This window comes from Artemia franciscana, chromosome 18 (assembly GCF_032884065.1).
Source record: "Artemia franciscana chromosome 18, ASM3288406v1, whole genome shotgun sequence".
Lineage (NCBI taxonomy): Eukaryota > Metazoa > Arthropoda > Branchiopoda > Anostraca > Artemiidae > Artemia > Artemia franciscana.
Genome location: NC_088880.1, coordinates 32889450 through 32905816, shown reverse-complemented (window position 1 = coordinate 32905816; position 16367 = coordinate 32889450). Strand labels below are relative to the sequence as shown.

The 16367-nt window shown below is 34.6% G+C and overlaps 1 protein-coding gene across 7 annotated transcripts in view; it reads right to left on the bottom strand.

Moving 5' to 3' along the window:
- LOC136038891 (transcriptional regulator ATRX homolog) overlaps positions 1 to 16367 on the bottom strand; it is a 103423-nt gene that overhangs the window by 37299 nt on the left and 49757 nt on the right. For all 7 annotated transcript variants that reach the window (XM_065722366.1, XM_065722363.1, XM_065722362.1 and 4 more), the window contains 3 exons: positions 15011 to 15237; positions 8174 to 9119; positions 2609 to 2820 (listed from right to left, as the gene is read on the bottom strand). In XM_065722366.1, coding sequence (XP_065578438.1) covers positions 2609 to 2820; positions 8174 to 9119; positions 15011 to 15237 — 1385 coding nt within the window. The remainder of the gene's footprint in view (positions 1 to 2608; positions 2821 to 8173; positions 9120 to 15010; positions 15238 to 16367) is intronic.

The following is a 16367-nucleotide window of genomic DNA, read 5'->3' as shown; positions in this document are numbered from 1 at the left end:
TTTTTTTATCAACTTTCAAGATACGGAATCGATTCAGAATCGATTCTGTAATCGATTTTACAGAATCGATTCCCGTCGATACTTCTGAACTCTATTCCGAACCAAACTTTAATGATTTCAAATCTACCGCAGATGAATAACCTAGACTCGAGTACTTTTTTTTTTTATCAACTTTCAAGATACGGAATCGATTCAGAATCGATTCTGTAATCAATTTTACAGAATCGATTCCCGTCGATACTTCTGAACTCTATTCCGAACCCAACTTTAATCATTTCAAATCTACCGCAGATGAATAACCTAGACTCGAGTACTTTTTTTTATCAACTTTCAAGATACGGAATCGATTCAGAATCGATTCTGTAATCAATTTTACAGAATCGATTCCCGTCGATACTTCTGAACTCTATTCCGAACCCAACTTTAATCATTTCAAATCTACCGCAGATGAATAACCTAGACTCGAGTACTTTTTTTTATCAACTTTCAAGATACACAGCGATCAAGCCCTTCGGTAGTCTAGCCAATGTACTAAATCTCTTAAAACAAACTAATAGTTATTATAAATCACTAAATGTTGTTAAATCTTAAAATAGCAGCCCTTTGTTGAACCCTTTGTTATAAATCATTAAATGTTGTTAAATCTTAAAATAGCAGCCCTTTGTTGAACCTATAGCCCTTTGTTGAACCCTTTGTTATAAATCACTAAATGTTGTTAAATCTTAAAATAGCAGCCCTTTGTTGAACCTATAGCCCTTTGTTGAACCCTTTGTTATAAATCATTAAATGTTGTTAAATCTTAATATAGCAGCCCTTTGTTGAGCCTATAGCCCTTTGTTGAACCCTTTGTTATAAATCACTAAATGTTGTTAAATCTTAAAATAGCAGCCCTTTGTTGAACCTATAGCCCTTTGTTGAACCCTTTGTTATAAATCATTAAATGTTGTTAAATCTTAAAATAGCAGCCCTTTGTTGAGCCTTTGTTGAATTTAACTTCGTTAAATTTATGGGAAAAAAGAAATTCTATGATCAAATTTTCATTGGAAAATCAGAATGCAGTCCATTAGTTTATACAAAAAAAAAAGAATTTTATCTTGAAGTTATTTTTATTGGATCCATACATAAGGCGTGTTTTCAGGAGCGCCATTGGGATGGGGCAAAGGGCAATTACCCCCTAGATTTGAAAAATACCGTTTTTGGTACTTAAAAAAAACGAAAAGAAAAAACATAATTGCCCTCCATCCAGATTGTTAAAAATACCCTTTTGGTATCTTCATTTAAAATATCTGAACCCACCCCTTATATTTCTTTGAACTGGCGCGTCGCATATTGTACTACTATTTGTTTAAAAGACAAGCACAATATTACTACGCAAAATAACTTATATGCTTAGCAAAACATTGTTTTAGGCTCTTGATAAACGCCAACTATATGATTAGTAATTATGTTTGGAACAAGTAGATACAGACTGGAGCAAAAGCTAGTAACATTATTCAAATACCGATTTAATTTTACTATGTTTTCTTATTCTTCTGTTTTTCTAACGCATCAGTTATATAATAATAATTCCAATAATAATTTTATTTTAGCCCGCTCATACAAAAAAGAGAAAGCGAAGTAACAGAAGAGAATGAAAACAGAAAAAGAAAATAAAATAAAAACAAGAATGGAAGTAACAGAAAAGGAAAACAAGAACGCTTCAGTAAGAAAGAAAAAAATTAAACAATAATGCAGTGGCAAAAACCCAAATATGTGGCTTTGAGAATTACGAATGGGTTTAAAACTACACATACATAAATGCAGCAATTAAGTAGCATCAGCAAGGTCGTATCCAGGATTTTTTTTCTAGAGGGAGGAAGGATGAGGTAAAAAATGGTACTTGTCGGTTATTCGAAACATATTCAAGAAATATGGTTAGGTTACATTTCTGAAAACCAGTTTCATAGCTACAGAAACATGTGATAGATGATACAATGCATTGGACCTAGACAGAATGCATTAGGATTGTCTAATTTGGGCTATACATTTGCACATCAGAGGTGGGGGTGGGAGTTAAGATTGTTTACGTTAAGTTGGGTTAGGTTTCCATAGTTTTGTTTCTAAAATATTATTTTATCATCATTTTTTTTTTTCATTAGGATTCATTAGGAACTTTACGTTTTGGGTGAGCTTCCAATGACAGACAAGTACCAAAAAAAAACTTTAAAATTATCTAACAATATACTAGAACGGGCAATAGTTTAGAAAGTTTTAAAAGGAATTTAACTAGTACTGCTTTCTATGGTTTTATGAGTGAAGGTTATTTACAAGATGTCTGAGTTTTAAATTACTATTTGTAAATTCTAGAAGCTATAAATGACTAATACCATTAAATTCTCAATTACTAATGAAGAGGCTCTAAATTAGATAAATTAAATTAGTATTACTAAAATATTACTTCTACATTATTATAACTTACTTAGACTTGGGTATTCCACGCCCAGAGGTGCGAAAGCCAACAATGGTAGGCCTCCAATTGGCTTACCAATGGTAAGCTGATCTTGTACCTGGGACCAAAGTTAATAACATAATATAATCAACTAAATAATTAATGACTATTTTCACTTACCTTCATAGCCCTGGGATGAGTCCACAGCCTAGCTAAAGCCTGGAAATCAGCAAAAAGGCCTCTGCCTCTACCAACACCACCTTTACTGAGATTATCTAAGTAATATCGATACATCTTAATCTGAGGCTCACTTAGCATTACTGATAAAACGTACTCTTGCTTGGGTGGTAAAAACGGAGTTAGTACATTGTAGTCCTTCCTTTGAACTGAACCTAAAAATGAAGATTAAAGATAGAGAAAGAGAGGGTGGGGTAGAAAGAGGGGAGAGGAGAGAGACAGAAGGGGGTAGCATCAACTAATTTGCTTTTCCAGAAGGAATACATCTAAATTTCAGAGAAGTACTATCTTAGATCCAAATTCTTGCGAAATTCTTTTTATCTACCATGTGGAAAAGTATGTCATTAATAGCCATATTCACGCAAAAACTATCAATACCATTTATTCGACTCTGATTTGAATGTCATTAAACATCTTACTATCACTGTCTGATACATTTTATGATGTTCATACATGTATTCATATCACAGCCCACGCAGTTCCAACCTTAAAGGGTATGGAGATATGTGATACCCCAAAAGGGAACTTTTAGTTTAAATTTGTCAAATTTTTCCGAAGGATTTGTTAACCTTTGTAAACCTTGAAAACCTTTTAGTCAGTGTTGTCTTTATATAAAATAATCACTAGCCTAATTTTCTGTTTAATCAATAAAGCCTATTTTCCTCATCAGAAACTGATTGAAACTAGTTTCTTTTTTCTAATTTTTTATTTGTAAATATGTAAAAAAAAGACAGCAAATTTGTTTCTTTTTTTGTCAAAGAAACAAAATTGAAACTAAAACTACACACTTTTATTACTCTATGCTATGAATTATTCTCTGCAAACTAAAAGGGGTAAGAGTTAAAAAAAAAGAAGAGATAAATAAACGGAAGATCTAAAATTCAGTTTCAGAAGAAATTTTAAGACATGCCAAGCGCAGTGAACAGGCGTTTATATCTCAAGTCCATCACATACTGAAATACTTGGCTTTTGCCAGTGTTGTCTTTGAGAATTAAAGATTTAATAAGTCAATTCAATATCAAATTAATAAAAATTCAAAAACTAATTAAAAACTTAATTACGCTCATACTCTAGAAAGCAGGAATGAAACCTTATTCAACTCTCGGATGCGGTGGGACAATCGGCTCAGCTTTGGGACTGTTTGGCAAGGAATCGTTTGGCACCGTTGCGGCTCACCGTTTGGCAAGGAAGACAAATGTAGGTAAATTTGATTTAAATATACTAGACAAACTTTTATATGCCTAAATGTTCATTTGTTTTCCACAATAATCCCTTGTCTACAAGATCATGAAGCACAGTTTGAAAACTAAGTTACTCTGTTTCTGATATGCAACAATAAATGTTATTATGCGGACTACTCGTGGTTACAACCCATATTCAGTATATAATTAAGAGCATAAGCGTACACAGGACCGACCCCACAGGGAGGGGGCAGAGCTCCTCTATTTCGTTGGGGAGGGAGTCAAAATCAGAGAAAAACGCATTTTTATGCCTTTCCAAGGGGGGGGGGGGGGTTAGACCAATCTTTGAATAGAGAAATAGGAAACACTCGGTCTCCAGGTTATTTGCAAGAACCCCCTCAGACCCAATTTGGTTCTGGGCCCCCTTCAGCTCCAAAAACTTGCCAGCATCACAGAGAGCTTATTAAGCAATTATGGCAAAATCAATAAGGGATCTTAAATGTCTTAACATTTAAAAAAAATAATCAGAGGCTAAAACAAAGAAAGCCGATAATCTCTTATTAATTGTTAAGCAATACACTGTCTATTCAGTGTATATGTTACCGTGAATGTCCGAAATATTGTTTATGTCGACATTCACGGGTGAATGTTCAAAATTCCTTTTTACCTGCTTGGATTCAATTAGCTTTACGAGTCAGCCTTTTCAGTCTGATGCAATGAGCTATGATGGTTAAAGTTAAGGTTAGGTTAGGCTATGTTAGTATTGTAATGGCAAGCCGTTGGCACTTCTTGGAACCAATTAGGTTTCAATAGGTAGATTTCAGTTTATGACAGCTTGAGTGGGAGCCACCATTCCTAGAGCTAGAGCTATTATGTTAGTATTGTAATGGCAAGTCGTTGGCACTTCTTGGAACCAATTAGATTTCAATAGGTCTCAATAGGTAGATTTCAGTTTATGACAGCTTGAGTGGGAGCTACCAACCCTAAAGCTAGAGCTATTATGTTAGTATTGCAATGGCAAGCCGTTGGCACCTCTTGGAACCAATTAGATTTCAATAGGTCTCAATAGGTAGATTTCATTTTATGACAGCTTGAGTGGGAGCTACCAACCCTAAAGCTAGAGCTATTATGTTAGTATTGTAATGGCAAGTCGTTGGCACCTCTTGGAACCAATTATATTCTAATAGGTTTCAATAGGTAGATTTCAGTTTATGACAGCTTGAGTGGGAGCTACCAACCCTAAAGCTAGAGCTATTATGTTAGTATTGCAATGGCAAGCCGTTGGCACCTCTTGGAACCAATTAGATTTCAATAGGTCTCAATAGGTAGATTTCAGTTTATGACAGCTTGAGTGGGAGCTACCAACCCAAAAGCTAGAGCTATTATGTTAGTATTGTAATGGCAAGCCGTTGGCACCTCTTGGAACCAATTAGATTTCAACAGGTTTCAATAGGTAGATTTCAGTTTATGACAGCTTGAGTGGGAGCTACCAACCCTAAAGCTAGAGCTATTATGTTAGTATTGCAATGGCAAGCCGTTGGCACCTCTTGGAACCAATTAGATTCCAATAGGTTTCAATAGGTAGATTTCAGTTTATGACAGCTTGAGTGGGAAATACCAACCCTAAAGCTAGAGCTATTATGTTAGTATTGCAATGGCAAGCCGTTGGCACCTCTTGGAACCAATTAGATTCCAATAGGTCTCAATAGGTAGATTTCAGTTTATGACAGCTTGAGTGGGAAATACCAACCCTAAAGCTAGAGCTATTATGTTAGTATTGTAATGGCAAGAAGTTGGCACCTCTTGGAACCAATTAGATTCCAATAGGTCTCAATAGGTAGATTTCAGTTTATGACAGCTTGAGTGGGAAATACCAACCCTAAAGCTAGAGCTATTATGTTAGTATTGCAATGGCAAGCCGTTGGCACCTCTTGGAACCAATTAGATTCCAATAGGTCTCAATAGGTAGATTTCAGTTTATGACAGCTTGAGTGGGAAATACCAACCCTAAAGCTAGAGCTATTATGTTAGTATTGCAATGGCAAGCCGTTGGCACCTCTTGGAACCAATTAGATTCCAATAGGTCTCAATAGGTAGATTTCAGTTTATGACAGCTTGAGTGGGAGCTACCAACCCTAAAGCTAGAGCTATTATGTTAGTATTGTAATGGCAAGCCGTTGGCACCTCTTGGAACCAATTAGATTCCAATAGGTCTCAATAAGTAGATTTCAGTTTATGACAGCTTGAGTGGGAGCTACCAACCCTAGAGCTAGATGGTCCAGGATTCGAATATTTTCTTGCTGAATGTGCATTTTCTCGCATTAAAAATTTAATCTAACCTCGGAAATAACCGGAATATTCAAATTCAATTCGAGAATAACAACTTAATTTGCAGTAAACAAATTTTACACGAGTGAAATATATATCCGAAAAGTCAAATAACAGGGGGTTAGACGAGAAAGTAAAGTGAACAAACGCGCAAATATTCCAAAAGTGAATTTGCTGGACTAAAACTCAAACAGGGTAGCTACCCTCCAAAAAAATCAGGTATACACCCCGGATATTGACACTTGAAATGTAATCCCCACCTAGGCCGATTACTCAATAGGACAGGTGCCTTTCATCTTCTTTATCATATGTAAGCATGAAACAGATTAATTTTCCTAATTTACCGTCTTCAATAATCCTATAGCCTTCGCCACTAAAGATTACATCGAAGTCCGCCAATTCACTCAAATAACAACTTAACTTTCACTTTCCCTTATCCTGTAATAATTTATAATGCGGAGAGATTCCCCCACTGTAAACTCCAGACTCAATTATTCCGTTAATTCCCCTTTATTTTCGAAATCTTACAATTTAAATGAAAATACTTTTCGACTGTCAAACTTCCGGTCTCTTGTGGAAACTTATGACTCAATTCGCCGTTTCTTTTCGCACGCTAGTTTTTCACACAAGGGTGCCATCACCTGGGTCACCCCTAATATCTCTAGCTATCTATTTGGAGGGTAAAAGAAAACCCTGTCGATATACTATTGACGCTATTTCTAGCGAACTCTTTTCCTACCCTGCCTGGGTTCGTGGAAAAAAATCTAACACGGTTGTAGAAAATAATCCCCTTGTATTTCTCCCAAAGGTCACTTAAACCCTGAAAACAGAAGTTAAACTCTGAAAACGGACTAAAAACAAAAACACCACTTGTGTACCAAGCACATCCTACAAGAGTGGACCTTAGATTGGCCCTGGCCAATCCGCTAAATTAAAGTTCAAATTACTGGCTTCTTTTGAATAATATTATCTTTTAATGGCCCCGATCAGCTGAAAAAAAAAATAATAGATTTTTAACCAAAGCTTTTACTTATTACAATTCCCCTAGCTTAGCAGCGGGACTTCAACTTATCATTGAAAATTATATTATAAGCAAATCCAAGCAAATGTAATTACGGGAACGAAAACAGGTCATTTATCTGAAAAAAAACAGGGGTGGAACCCCCAACAGTTAGTTTCGGTTAGGTCAGGTTAGATTAGGCTAGGTTACTTAAATTTGGTTCTAAATATCAGAAATGGGTTAAAAACCTAATTTCATCTAACCCAGCCTAATCTATTCTAACCTAACCTGTCAGCATCAAACCTTGTATTAAAATGAAAAAGCTGACTGACAACGCTGACTAAATCCAAGGAGAAAAAAAAAGGTATATCCGACATTCACCAATTTGCGGACATTCACGGTAACATATACAGTATAGATAATATTCATCCTGTGACGGCAAAATTTAAATCAAGGCGGTTAGCACAAAAGGAAACTTCCAGGGCTGGCAAATTCTTCAATAATACCTCTTTTGAGCTGATTTTCAATGTTTTTCAAGCAGGTGTACTACAATATTTCTACGGGCCATTCTTTCCTTAACTTTAAAAAGAAATTCTGCTGCACTTAATAAAAAAAAAAAATCAATTTCTAATTATGTAAGTTCATTAAATCTAAATATCTCTATCTGCACCAAAAAAAAAAAAAAAAAAAAAAAAAAAAAAAAAAAAAAAAAAAAAAAAAAAAAAAAAAAAAAAAAAAAAAAAAAAAAAAAAAAAAAAAAGTTAGATGGTTTTTCTGGTTTTTCCCAAGATTTCAGGGAAGTAGGTGTCGGCTTTTAGTTTTCTGTCGTTTGCTAGGATCTCTTGTCAAAGCTGTACAAGTTATGATAATACGCCCAATCAGCCTAGGATTACATGAAATTCCTCCTCCCTTGAAAATCAAAACCTGAAAAGTCACTTTTTTCACTTTAGAAACAAGCTAAGAAAGTTGAGAATTAAAAAGAAAATTTGAATAGCTCACCTTCCATCATGGAGTGAAGGACATGCGCTCTCCTCTTCATGATTTTCACATCACTCTGAGTTGCATCAGCACTCTGACCATTCATAATTGGGTTGACAAATCGATTCAAAAACTCCTTCTTGGTTCCAAGTAGATTCGGCTTGACAAAGTTAATCATACAATGATATTCCTTTAAATTGTTCTGCAACGGTGTACCAGTCAAAACAACCCTTCGCTTTGTTTTAATGCGTGTAATTGCTTTGCTTAGAGCAGAAGATTCATTCTTTAAAATATGCCCTTCATCACAAATCACGATATCAGGGCCCGGATTGACTAAAGTCTTTTGAAACGTTTGTTTATACGCCCCTTTGATCTTTTTATTCACGTCATTTGTATATAGTCGATAAGCATCATAGCCCATTACCATTACACCCCCAGTGCGAAACCACGCATCCAGTTTTATCTTACGCATATTGTTCTGCTTAGCACTTGCCAGTTCATAAACCTCTATTTCTAGTTCATCTTTCAGCCAAATACTGAATTCATTCACCCAGTTCAATACTGTGCTCACAGGGCACACAACAAGAGCAGTCCTAGTTTTACAATTTTCGTGAGAGAGTAGGGTATGAACCAAGCTAACTACTTGCAATGTCTTCCCTAAGCCCATACAATGAGCGAGAATACATCCAGAGCCTTCACTTTTTTGTGCCATTTCTACAGTTTCATAGCAAGCATCCCACATAAACTTAATTCCAGACGCTTGATGAGGTTTTAAATTTTCACATATTTTAGGATGAACTGTGACAACCTCCTCTTTAGTTTCTGGGTCAAAATCAAGCACTAATTTGGTAATCTTCTTATTTGTGTCGGCCTCAGGGCCAGCAAAGACTTGATTATACAAGCTTTGTCTTTCAGCTATTCTTCGAATTCTTTCCTTCTCTTCCCTTGCGGCTTGCCGGGTCTCATCCTAAAAAACATATTAAAGTTTATCGATAAATATCATATACATCATTATTATTATCATATTATCAATATACATCATTATCATTATCAGATTATCAATATACATCATTATCATTATCAGATTATCAATATACATCAGCCTTCTCAGCTTTTTTAATCAGCAGTAACAAAGCAATTCCAAGGAGTGGGCAGAAGACTCCTCCTCTATATTCAAGCTCAAGTAAAAAATGACAACTAATGTGGCATGATCTGGATCATATAAAAAAAGGTAAAGAATAGGGCACTGGAATTTACAGTCCCTATCGGCGGTGCTGATCACCGTTTCATGGCCCTTCAGCCAGGAAGAGAAAGGAAGAGTGAGGGCCAGCAATTCTATGCTTTCGCACACCTTTCCTGTTGACATTCCCCAGATTTATCCAGGTGCCCATTTATAGCTGGGTTGACCCTGGCTGAGCTTACAGTCACCCCATTTCCAAACCAAATAACCTGCGACGCCAGGACTCGAAACTCTGTTCTCATGGACAAAGGATTAAAAGTCTAGCGTGCAAACCGCATCTGGACCATATGACAGCCAAAAATCCCTGAACCCAGAAGACACTAATGAAAAAAAGGAGCACGGTCCAGGCAAAAAAGTGGCCCAAAAGAGACAGAAATTTCCTTTCTGATAAGCTTGAAACTATTATTCTTAAGTCCTTGGGTCAAGAAAATCCTAATGCACAGGAAAAAGGGGTTTTGCTACACCATGTTAATATATTCAGGCATGACCAGGCATAACATGCACTTTTTACAGTTGGTATTACAGTAGAACTATTCTGTAAAATAGTTACTATAACAGAACGTTTCTATAGTAGAACGTGCAATAGAACGTTTACAATAGAAGACAAATAAGCCTTGGCTTTTAGGTTCCCCGTCAAACATGTGACTTTGCAATGGCAAGTCTTCAGCTGTAACTTGCGCCACCTGGACAGGATACTTATATCACTGAGTTCATTAGTTTAACATGTATATATTTAACACGGGAGGCCCCCTGCCATTGTCCCTATTTATCACCTGGTAAATACATTGAAGCCTTGTGCCTCTTTACTATAGGCAACGCTAGAACATAGCCTTTGACAAAAGAGACAGCTCCACAGCAAAGTGCCTTTTTCTGCAATTTTGTGCTACAAAGAGCGACCCAAAAGAGTGTCAAACGTCTGGGTATAAAAATTTTAGGGTTAGTTTCTAGTAGAAATTCTACGAATATAGAGAAATACAAGGGGTCAGTTTAATGAAACTAGTTTTGCATTAAATACATTCTAAGACCAAAGAAGAAAAAATGTAATAAATGAAAAAAAAAAGTCAAAAGCAGAGAAAAACAAGGGCAGTGTCATAGAACAGTGTCTATTTCTTTCTCGTGTAGTTTACTTCAAAAGATTAGTTTTTCTTTCTTTCTTTTTTATAGGCACTGAGGACTACTTCTCAGAGGTCCTTGTCAAAATATTTGCTTATTTTCTCTTAATGTTGTTCTATTGGCTGACACTATCCTCGGTTTTCTCTTCTTTTTGTTTTTTTGTTTCATCTTTTTGTTTTTTTGTTTCATCTTCTTTGTTTCATAGGTCATGTACAGCCAGTGTGGTCTTAGAATGTATTTACGTCAAGCTTATTTCTTCAATTATGTTAAAAAGCATCCAAATCTTATTTGTCATTTTAATTTCTTACAAAATTGTAAAGAAATCGGATTCTTCCTTCTTCTTTGCGTTCCAATCTACACTTGGGCACACAATCTGAAGTCCCGTTTATCCAGAGAATGGGTTTCAAAACTTTAATACGTATTTTAAAAGACCATAGACTCAAAAGACACCTCCTTAGTAATAAATATTTGATTTCAAATCCTTACTACATCAGACTTTATCCGCTAAAGGTTTTCAACAAATTTTGAATATTTCATAAAGGTCTTCCCGACATGTTTTCCATTTAGCGAACACTCGCTTATCGGAAAAATTTCAAAATTGGAATTTGAACATTTTCAACAAACACGGATTTTCCTTCCTAGATTTTCTCCTGGCCTCCCTTTGGAAAATCTATCCTCCAAGGTTTTCACATCCAAGGAGCTAAGTATTCTGTCAAAAGGACCTAAATTTGCAATGGCTCAGACACACGTAAATGTATCAGAAATTATTACAAGTGTGGAGTCCGGTATTTTTAGCTCTCATGGTGAGGTTGAAAATCCAGACCTACTCAGAGGAGAAGTTGTAAGGAGTATTCTTGATTATAATCCGCCTTTGTCACTTTCAGCTCAATTAAAGGAAGAAATTAAAATCCTCTGAAACTTGAAAAAAGACAAAAACACAGTTATTACAAGTGCGGACAAAAATAAATGCCCTTTTAATGGATAAAAAAAACTTACAAAGAAATCAAACCCGATCCCGCAAGTAAATACACGTAACAATTGAGAAAAAAATTGAAATTGTAAAAAAAAGTGTCTATTTGTCTCTCGAGTAGTCTACTTCAAAGGTCAGATTATTTTTTTTTTTTATTGGTACTGGGGAAGACTCAGCTGAGGTCCTTGCGAAACATTTGCTTATTTTATGTTAATGTTGTACAACTGGCTGACACTACCCTCGTTTTCTCTGCTTTTTTTTATTTTTTTTTATTTATTATATTTTCTCTTCTTTGTTTCTTAGGTTTGCATTATATTGCATAATGTGCAAAGCACTAATTTTTGTTCGTTTTAAGTTTTAACTTGGTCTCTACTCTCGTATGAAAAACTCCTTTTTAATCAGTACCTTATGACTGTGCGCATATAAGTGTCTGCGAATAGCTTGCAATGAAACTTCAAAAATGAAAAAAGGCCATAAACATATGGAAGTCTTTAGGGAGGATTCATCTTAACAACTGGACCATAAATACACAAAAAAGGGAGGGATATTAGAGGGAAGGAGAGGAATTTGACAGAACAAAAATGAAGATAAAAAATAGACCACGCCAAAAATTGAAAATTTGTCTGAGAAGGTGGTGAATTACATACACTGCTACAATATAAAACTTGCTAAAGAAACAAGTCACATGTGCCATTTAGCATCGCAAACCTTGCAAATAAACGGTCACATCAACACATTATAATAATACGACAAGACGTAAGGGTCCCTTTCGAACCCATGGCATTACTTACACCCCTCCCTCCGGAAAAGATTTCTGATGGCACTCCTGAAAATATGTGTAACCTTCAGGTGGATATTCTTGTGATTGTGTTGTGAGAGCAACATTTTGTTTTTGTCATGTTTTTTTTTCTTCTAGCACCCCGATTTCAGCTTATTCCTAGAAAGTGGTAAGGATCTAACCTCTGCGGTTTTCAGCTTATTCCTTCAGCTAGTCCCTTTCAAACCCATGGCATTACTTACCCCCTCCCTCCGGAAAAGATTTCTGATGGAACTCCTGAAAATATGTGTAACCTTCGGATGGATATTCTTGTGATTGTGTTGTGAGAGCAACATTTTGTTTTTGTCATGTTTTTTTTTCCTAGCACCCCGATTTCAGCTTATTCCTAGAAAGTGGTAAGGATCTAACCTCTGCGGTTTTTACGGAAAGTGTGGACCTTAGGCCGGATTAATGAATATGACTTTTCATTTTGGAAAGCTTCTTAGAACTCTTGCCTGGGGCCAAAAATCTATTATTTCTACCCATTCGTGATTTCAGCTGAGTTTATCATTCGGTTTTTTTGCACTTGGGATTGCGGTAGAGAAATGGTATCAAATGTGCCTCTTAAACTTTAAAAGTTCTCTCATTGCTAAAGAAATTAGAGTTTATCCTTTGCTCCTATCTGTCAACTTTTGAACTAAGACAGATAGATTTTTTTTTGACGGCAGTCGACAGCTTTTGATCAGCTAATCAAAGTATATGTCATCCATCTTTTAGTAGAAAAATTCCTTCATGAGATATACCAGCTTAAAAGTTTAAAGGGGTTGACAACTTCAGTAGTAAGGTACACACTGAAACCAAAAATATGCCGATACCAATTGTGAGACACATAGGGAGGTTTTAAGCAACAGTCCAGCTGTTAGCTCATAATCATCTTCAGCAATGAGGGGTTCGCAACTTTTGCTAGTTGGTGTACCTATTATTTGTTTCCGGTGTATTTGATGGTAAGACCAATTTGGTTCCAGTGGTAAGACATGTAGGGGACTTTTAAGTAATAATCGGCTGTTAGGCTACAATCATCTTCAGAGATGAGGCGTTTGCAACTTTTACTAGTTGCAATGAGAGGTTTCCAACTTTTGCGAGTTGGTGTACCTAGAATTTATTTTAAGATCCTTTCGGGTTAACAACTTCAGTGTTTAATCGAAGCGAGGAAACAAAACCAAAGTGTTGCTCTCGCAACACCTTACTCGGCTAAACCAAACATAGGTTACCGCAACACCTCATGTTACCCATGCAACGTAGATCTAATTATCTTTTGTGATGAGACACATAGCGAAACTCTGTTTTAGATTAGTGGTAAGCTTTTATAAAGTAAGACATATATACTTTTTCATTTGTATTTTTTTCAATATCTCAAAACAAATGTCACCTGTCATATGTATTACACTGAATCCGAAAAACACGACCTTACCCTTTTTACCTAATACTACTTACAACCTAAATAACCAATACAGAGAAGGTCTAGCCTTATTTTCCACCAGGCAAACAAAGCCCTATGGAAATCCGTTGGCAAGCATCAGATGTCCTGGACAGTTTCTTTACTTAAGTTAGGCTTAAAAAAGAAAAAACGAAAAAAAAAAAAACTTTTTTTTTTTTTTCAAGTGTATGTTGATGAAGGCCCAATGTCATTGAAAACCAAACATTTCTCAGCCTATTTCAATTAAAGTACTTCTAAAGTATTTCCAAAAAAAAAATTGAAGGATTTCTTTTTTTTTTCAAGTGTATGTTGATGAAGGCCCAATGTTATTGAAAACCAAACATTTCTCAGCTATTTCAATTAAAGTGCTTCTAAAGTATTCCCAAAAAAGGAAATTTTTGAAGGATCTCTAATCTCAGCTCATTTGAACAAACCCTGAATAAAGTGCTGCGGGGTGATAGTTCTCTTCCGCTTGCAGAAAAATATTTTCTTTTGTAGCTGCGTTCACCCTGTTTTGTGCAGATTTTTTTTTAGTCGAAGAAAACAATATCAGACATTCACATATCGTAGCACTTTCTCGCTGTTCTGCATTTAAAACATTGCATTTTTTTCTTAGCTGAAGAAGAAAAAACATAAGAAATTCACATATCATAACGCATTTTTGTTGCTCTGTATTTAAACAATAGCACATTGTTTCCTTAGCAGAATAAAATAAACATCATAAATTCACATATTTTATTGTAATTCACAAATTCACTTTTGTTGTTCTGTGTTTAAAACAATGCATTTTTTTCTTAGCTGAAGAAAAAAAAACATTAGAAATTCACTTGTAGTAACACATTTTTGTTCTTCTGTATTGAAAAATGCAATACCAATGTATTTATTTTCTGAGCTGAAGAAAAAACATAAGAAATTCACATATCCTAACACATTTTTGTTGTTCTGTATTTAAAACAATGTAAATAGCTTAGGAGCAAAATAGTCCCAACAAAAATTTACTTTATCTGAATTACTTTACCTGGTGATGTTTATCCTTAATTATTGTATTGATAATTTTTCATTTATATATTACATAAATGGTCACAGCCCGTAAGCGTTGTGTTAGGCCATAATTATCAGTATGTTGTCAGTATTAATTTATCTGAATTGCTTTACTTGGTGATGTTTATCCTTAATTATTTTCTTGATTATTTTTCATTTATATATCACATAAATGGTCACAGGCCATAAGTATTATAAATTTGGCCATAGGCGGTTATCATTACTTTTTTGTCAGCATTAATTCATCTGAATTGCTTTACCTGGAGGTGTTTATCCTTGATTATTTTCTTGATGTTCTTTCGGCCTTTTGGGTCTTTTGATTTATCTAAAATCTCAACTTCGTCGTCAGTTGAGTCTAGATTTTTTATTCTCTTCAAACGTTTTCTAGTGTTCTTTTCTTCGCCCTGATCACTGAAGTCTGACTCATCGGAGCTTTCTTTTTTCTTCCTCTTATTCCGCTTCTTTGTTCCATCAGCCTCACTTGAGTCTTGAAAAGATAAAACAAGAAGGTTAGAACATCAGAAATGTCTCGGGTTGGATCAAGCAAGGCCGAGTTAAATCAACATAGTTCATATTATGATTTTTTTTTTAGTTTATTTATATATATTTATATATTTATATATATATATATATATATATATATATATATATATATATATATATATATATATATATATATATATATATATATATATATATATATATATATATATATATATATATATATATATATATATATAAATGAAAAATAATTCACTTGAATCTTAAAAAGAGAAAATAAGAAGGTTAGGTCAATTTCATATTTTCCAGAATTGCCCATTTTTATTCTTTTTTTTTCCAAATGGTGGGTCAAATATTTCAGGTATTAGCATGTCAATAACAGCTCATGTTATTTTAAAGTCCTCCTAAAACTCCTAAGTAAACCCTAATTTGAGAGGCTGAGTTTAGAAACAATAACATTTCATTATTGTTTTGAAACAATAACATTCTGAGTTTTAAAACAATAACATTTCAAATTAAAACCTGAAAAAGCTTGATTTTTCGGCCTTGTATTGCACAGACAAAATCTAGGGACAACATTCAAATTGGATACAAATTATTTACTCTTTTATTTTATTTGCTATCATTACTATTATCTGTTGCTAATTATTATTTACTCTAGGTTAAAAGTTAATTAAAACCTTCCCTTCGGTAAAACATTAATTTAAATTATTGCTTTGTGTAAAAATTTACTTAATCCAATAAATAAAACCTTAAACAAATAAAACTATTTTGGACCTAAGAGAACCCTTACTGGAGCATCTCTTGTGAGATGACTTAGAATTAAACATAAAAAAAAAAAAAAAAAAAAAAAAAAAAAAAAAAAAAAAAAAAAAATCTAAACTACCCTCAGTGGCGTCAATGGAGAGTGAGAGCAGGGGGCATATACTCCCTTAAAATTTGAAAAATTACTTTAAGGTGGATTTGGGGGGTTATAATGCCGTTTTTTGTATTTTCATTGAAAAAAAAAATGAAAAATCTACCACTTCGTCTAGATTTACATTAATAGTGAGGAATACTTAAATGGAAGGGAATATCTTATTAAAACAATATTCAGCATAATTCTGACCCTTACAC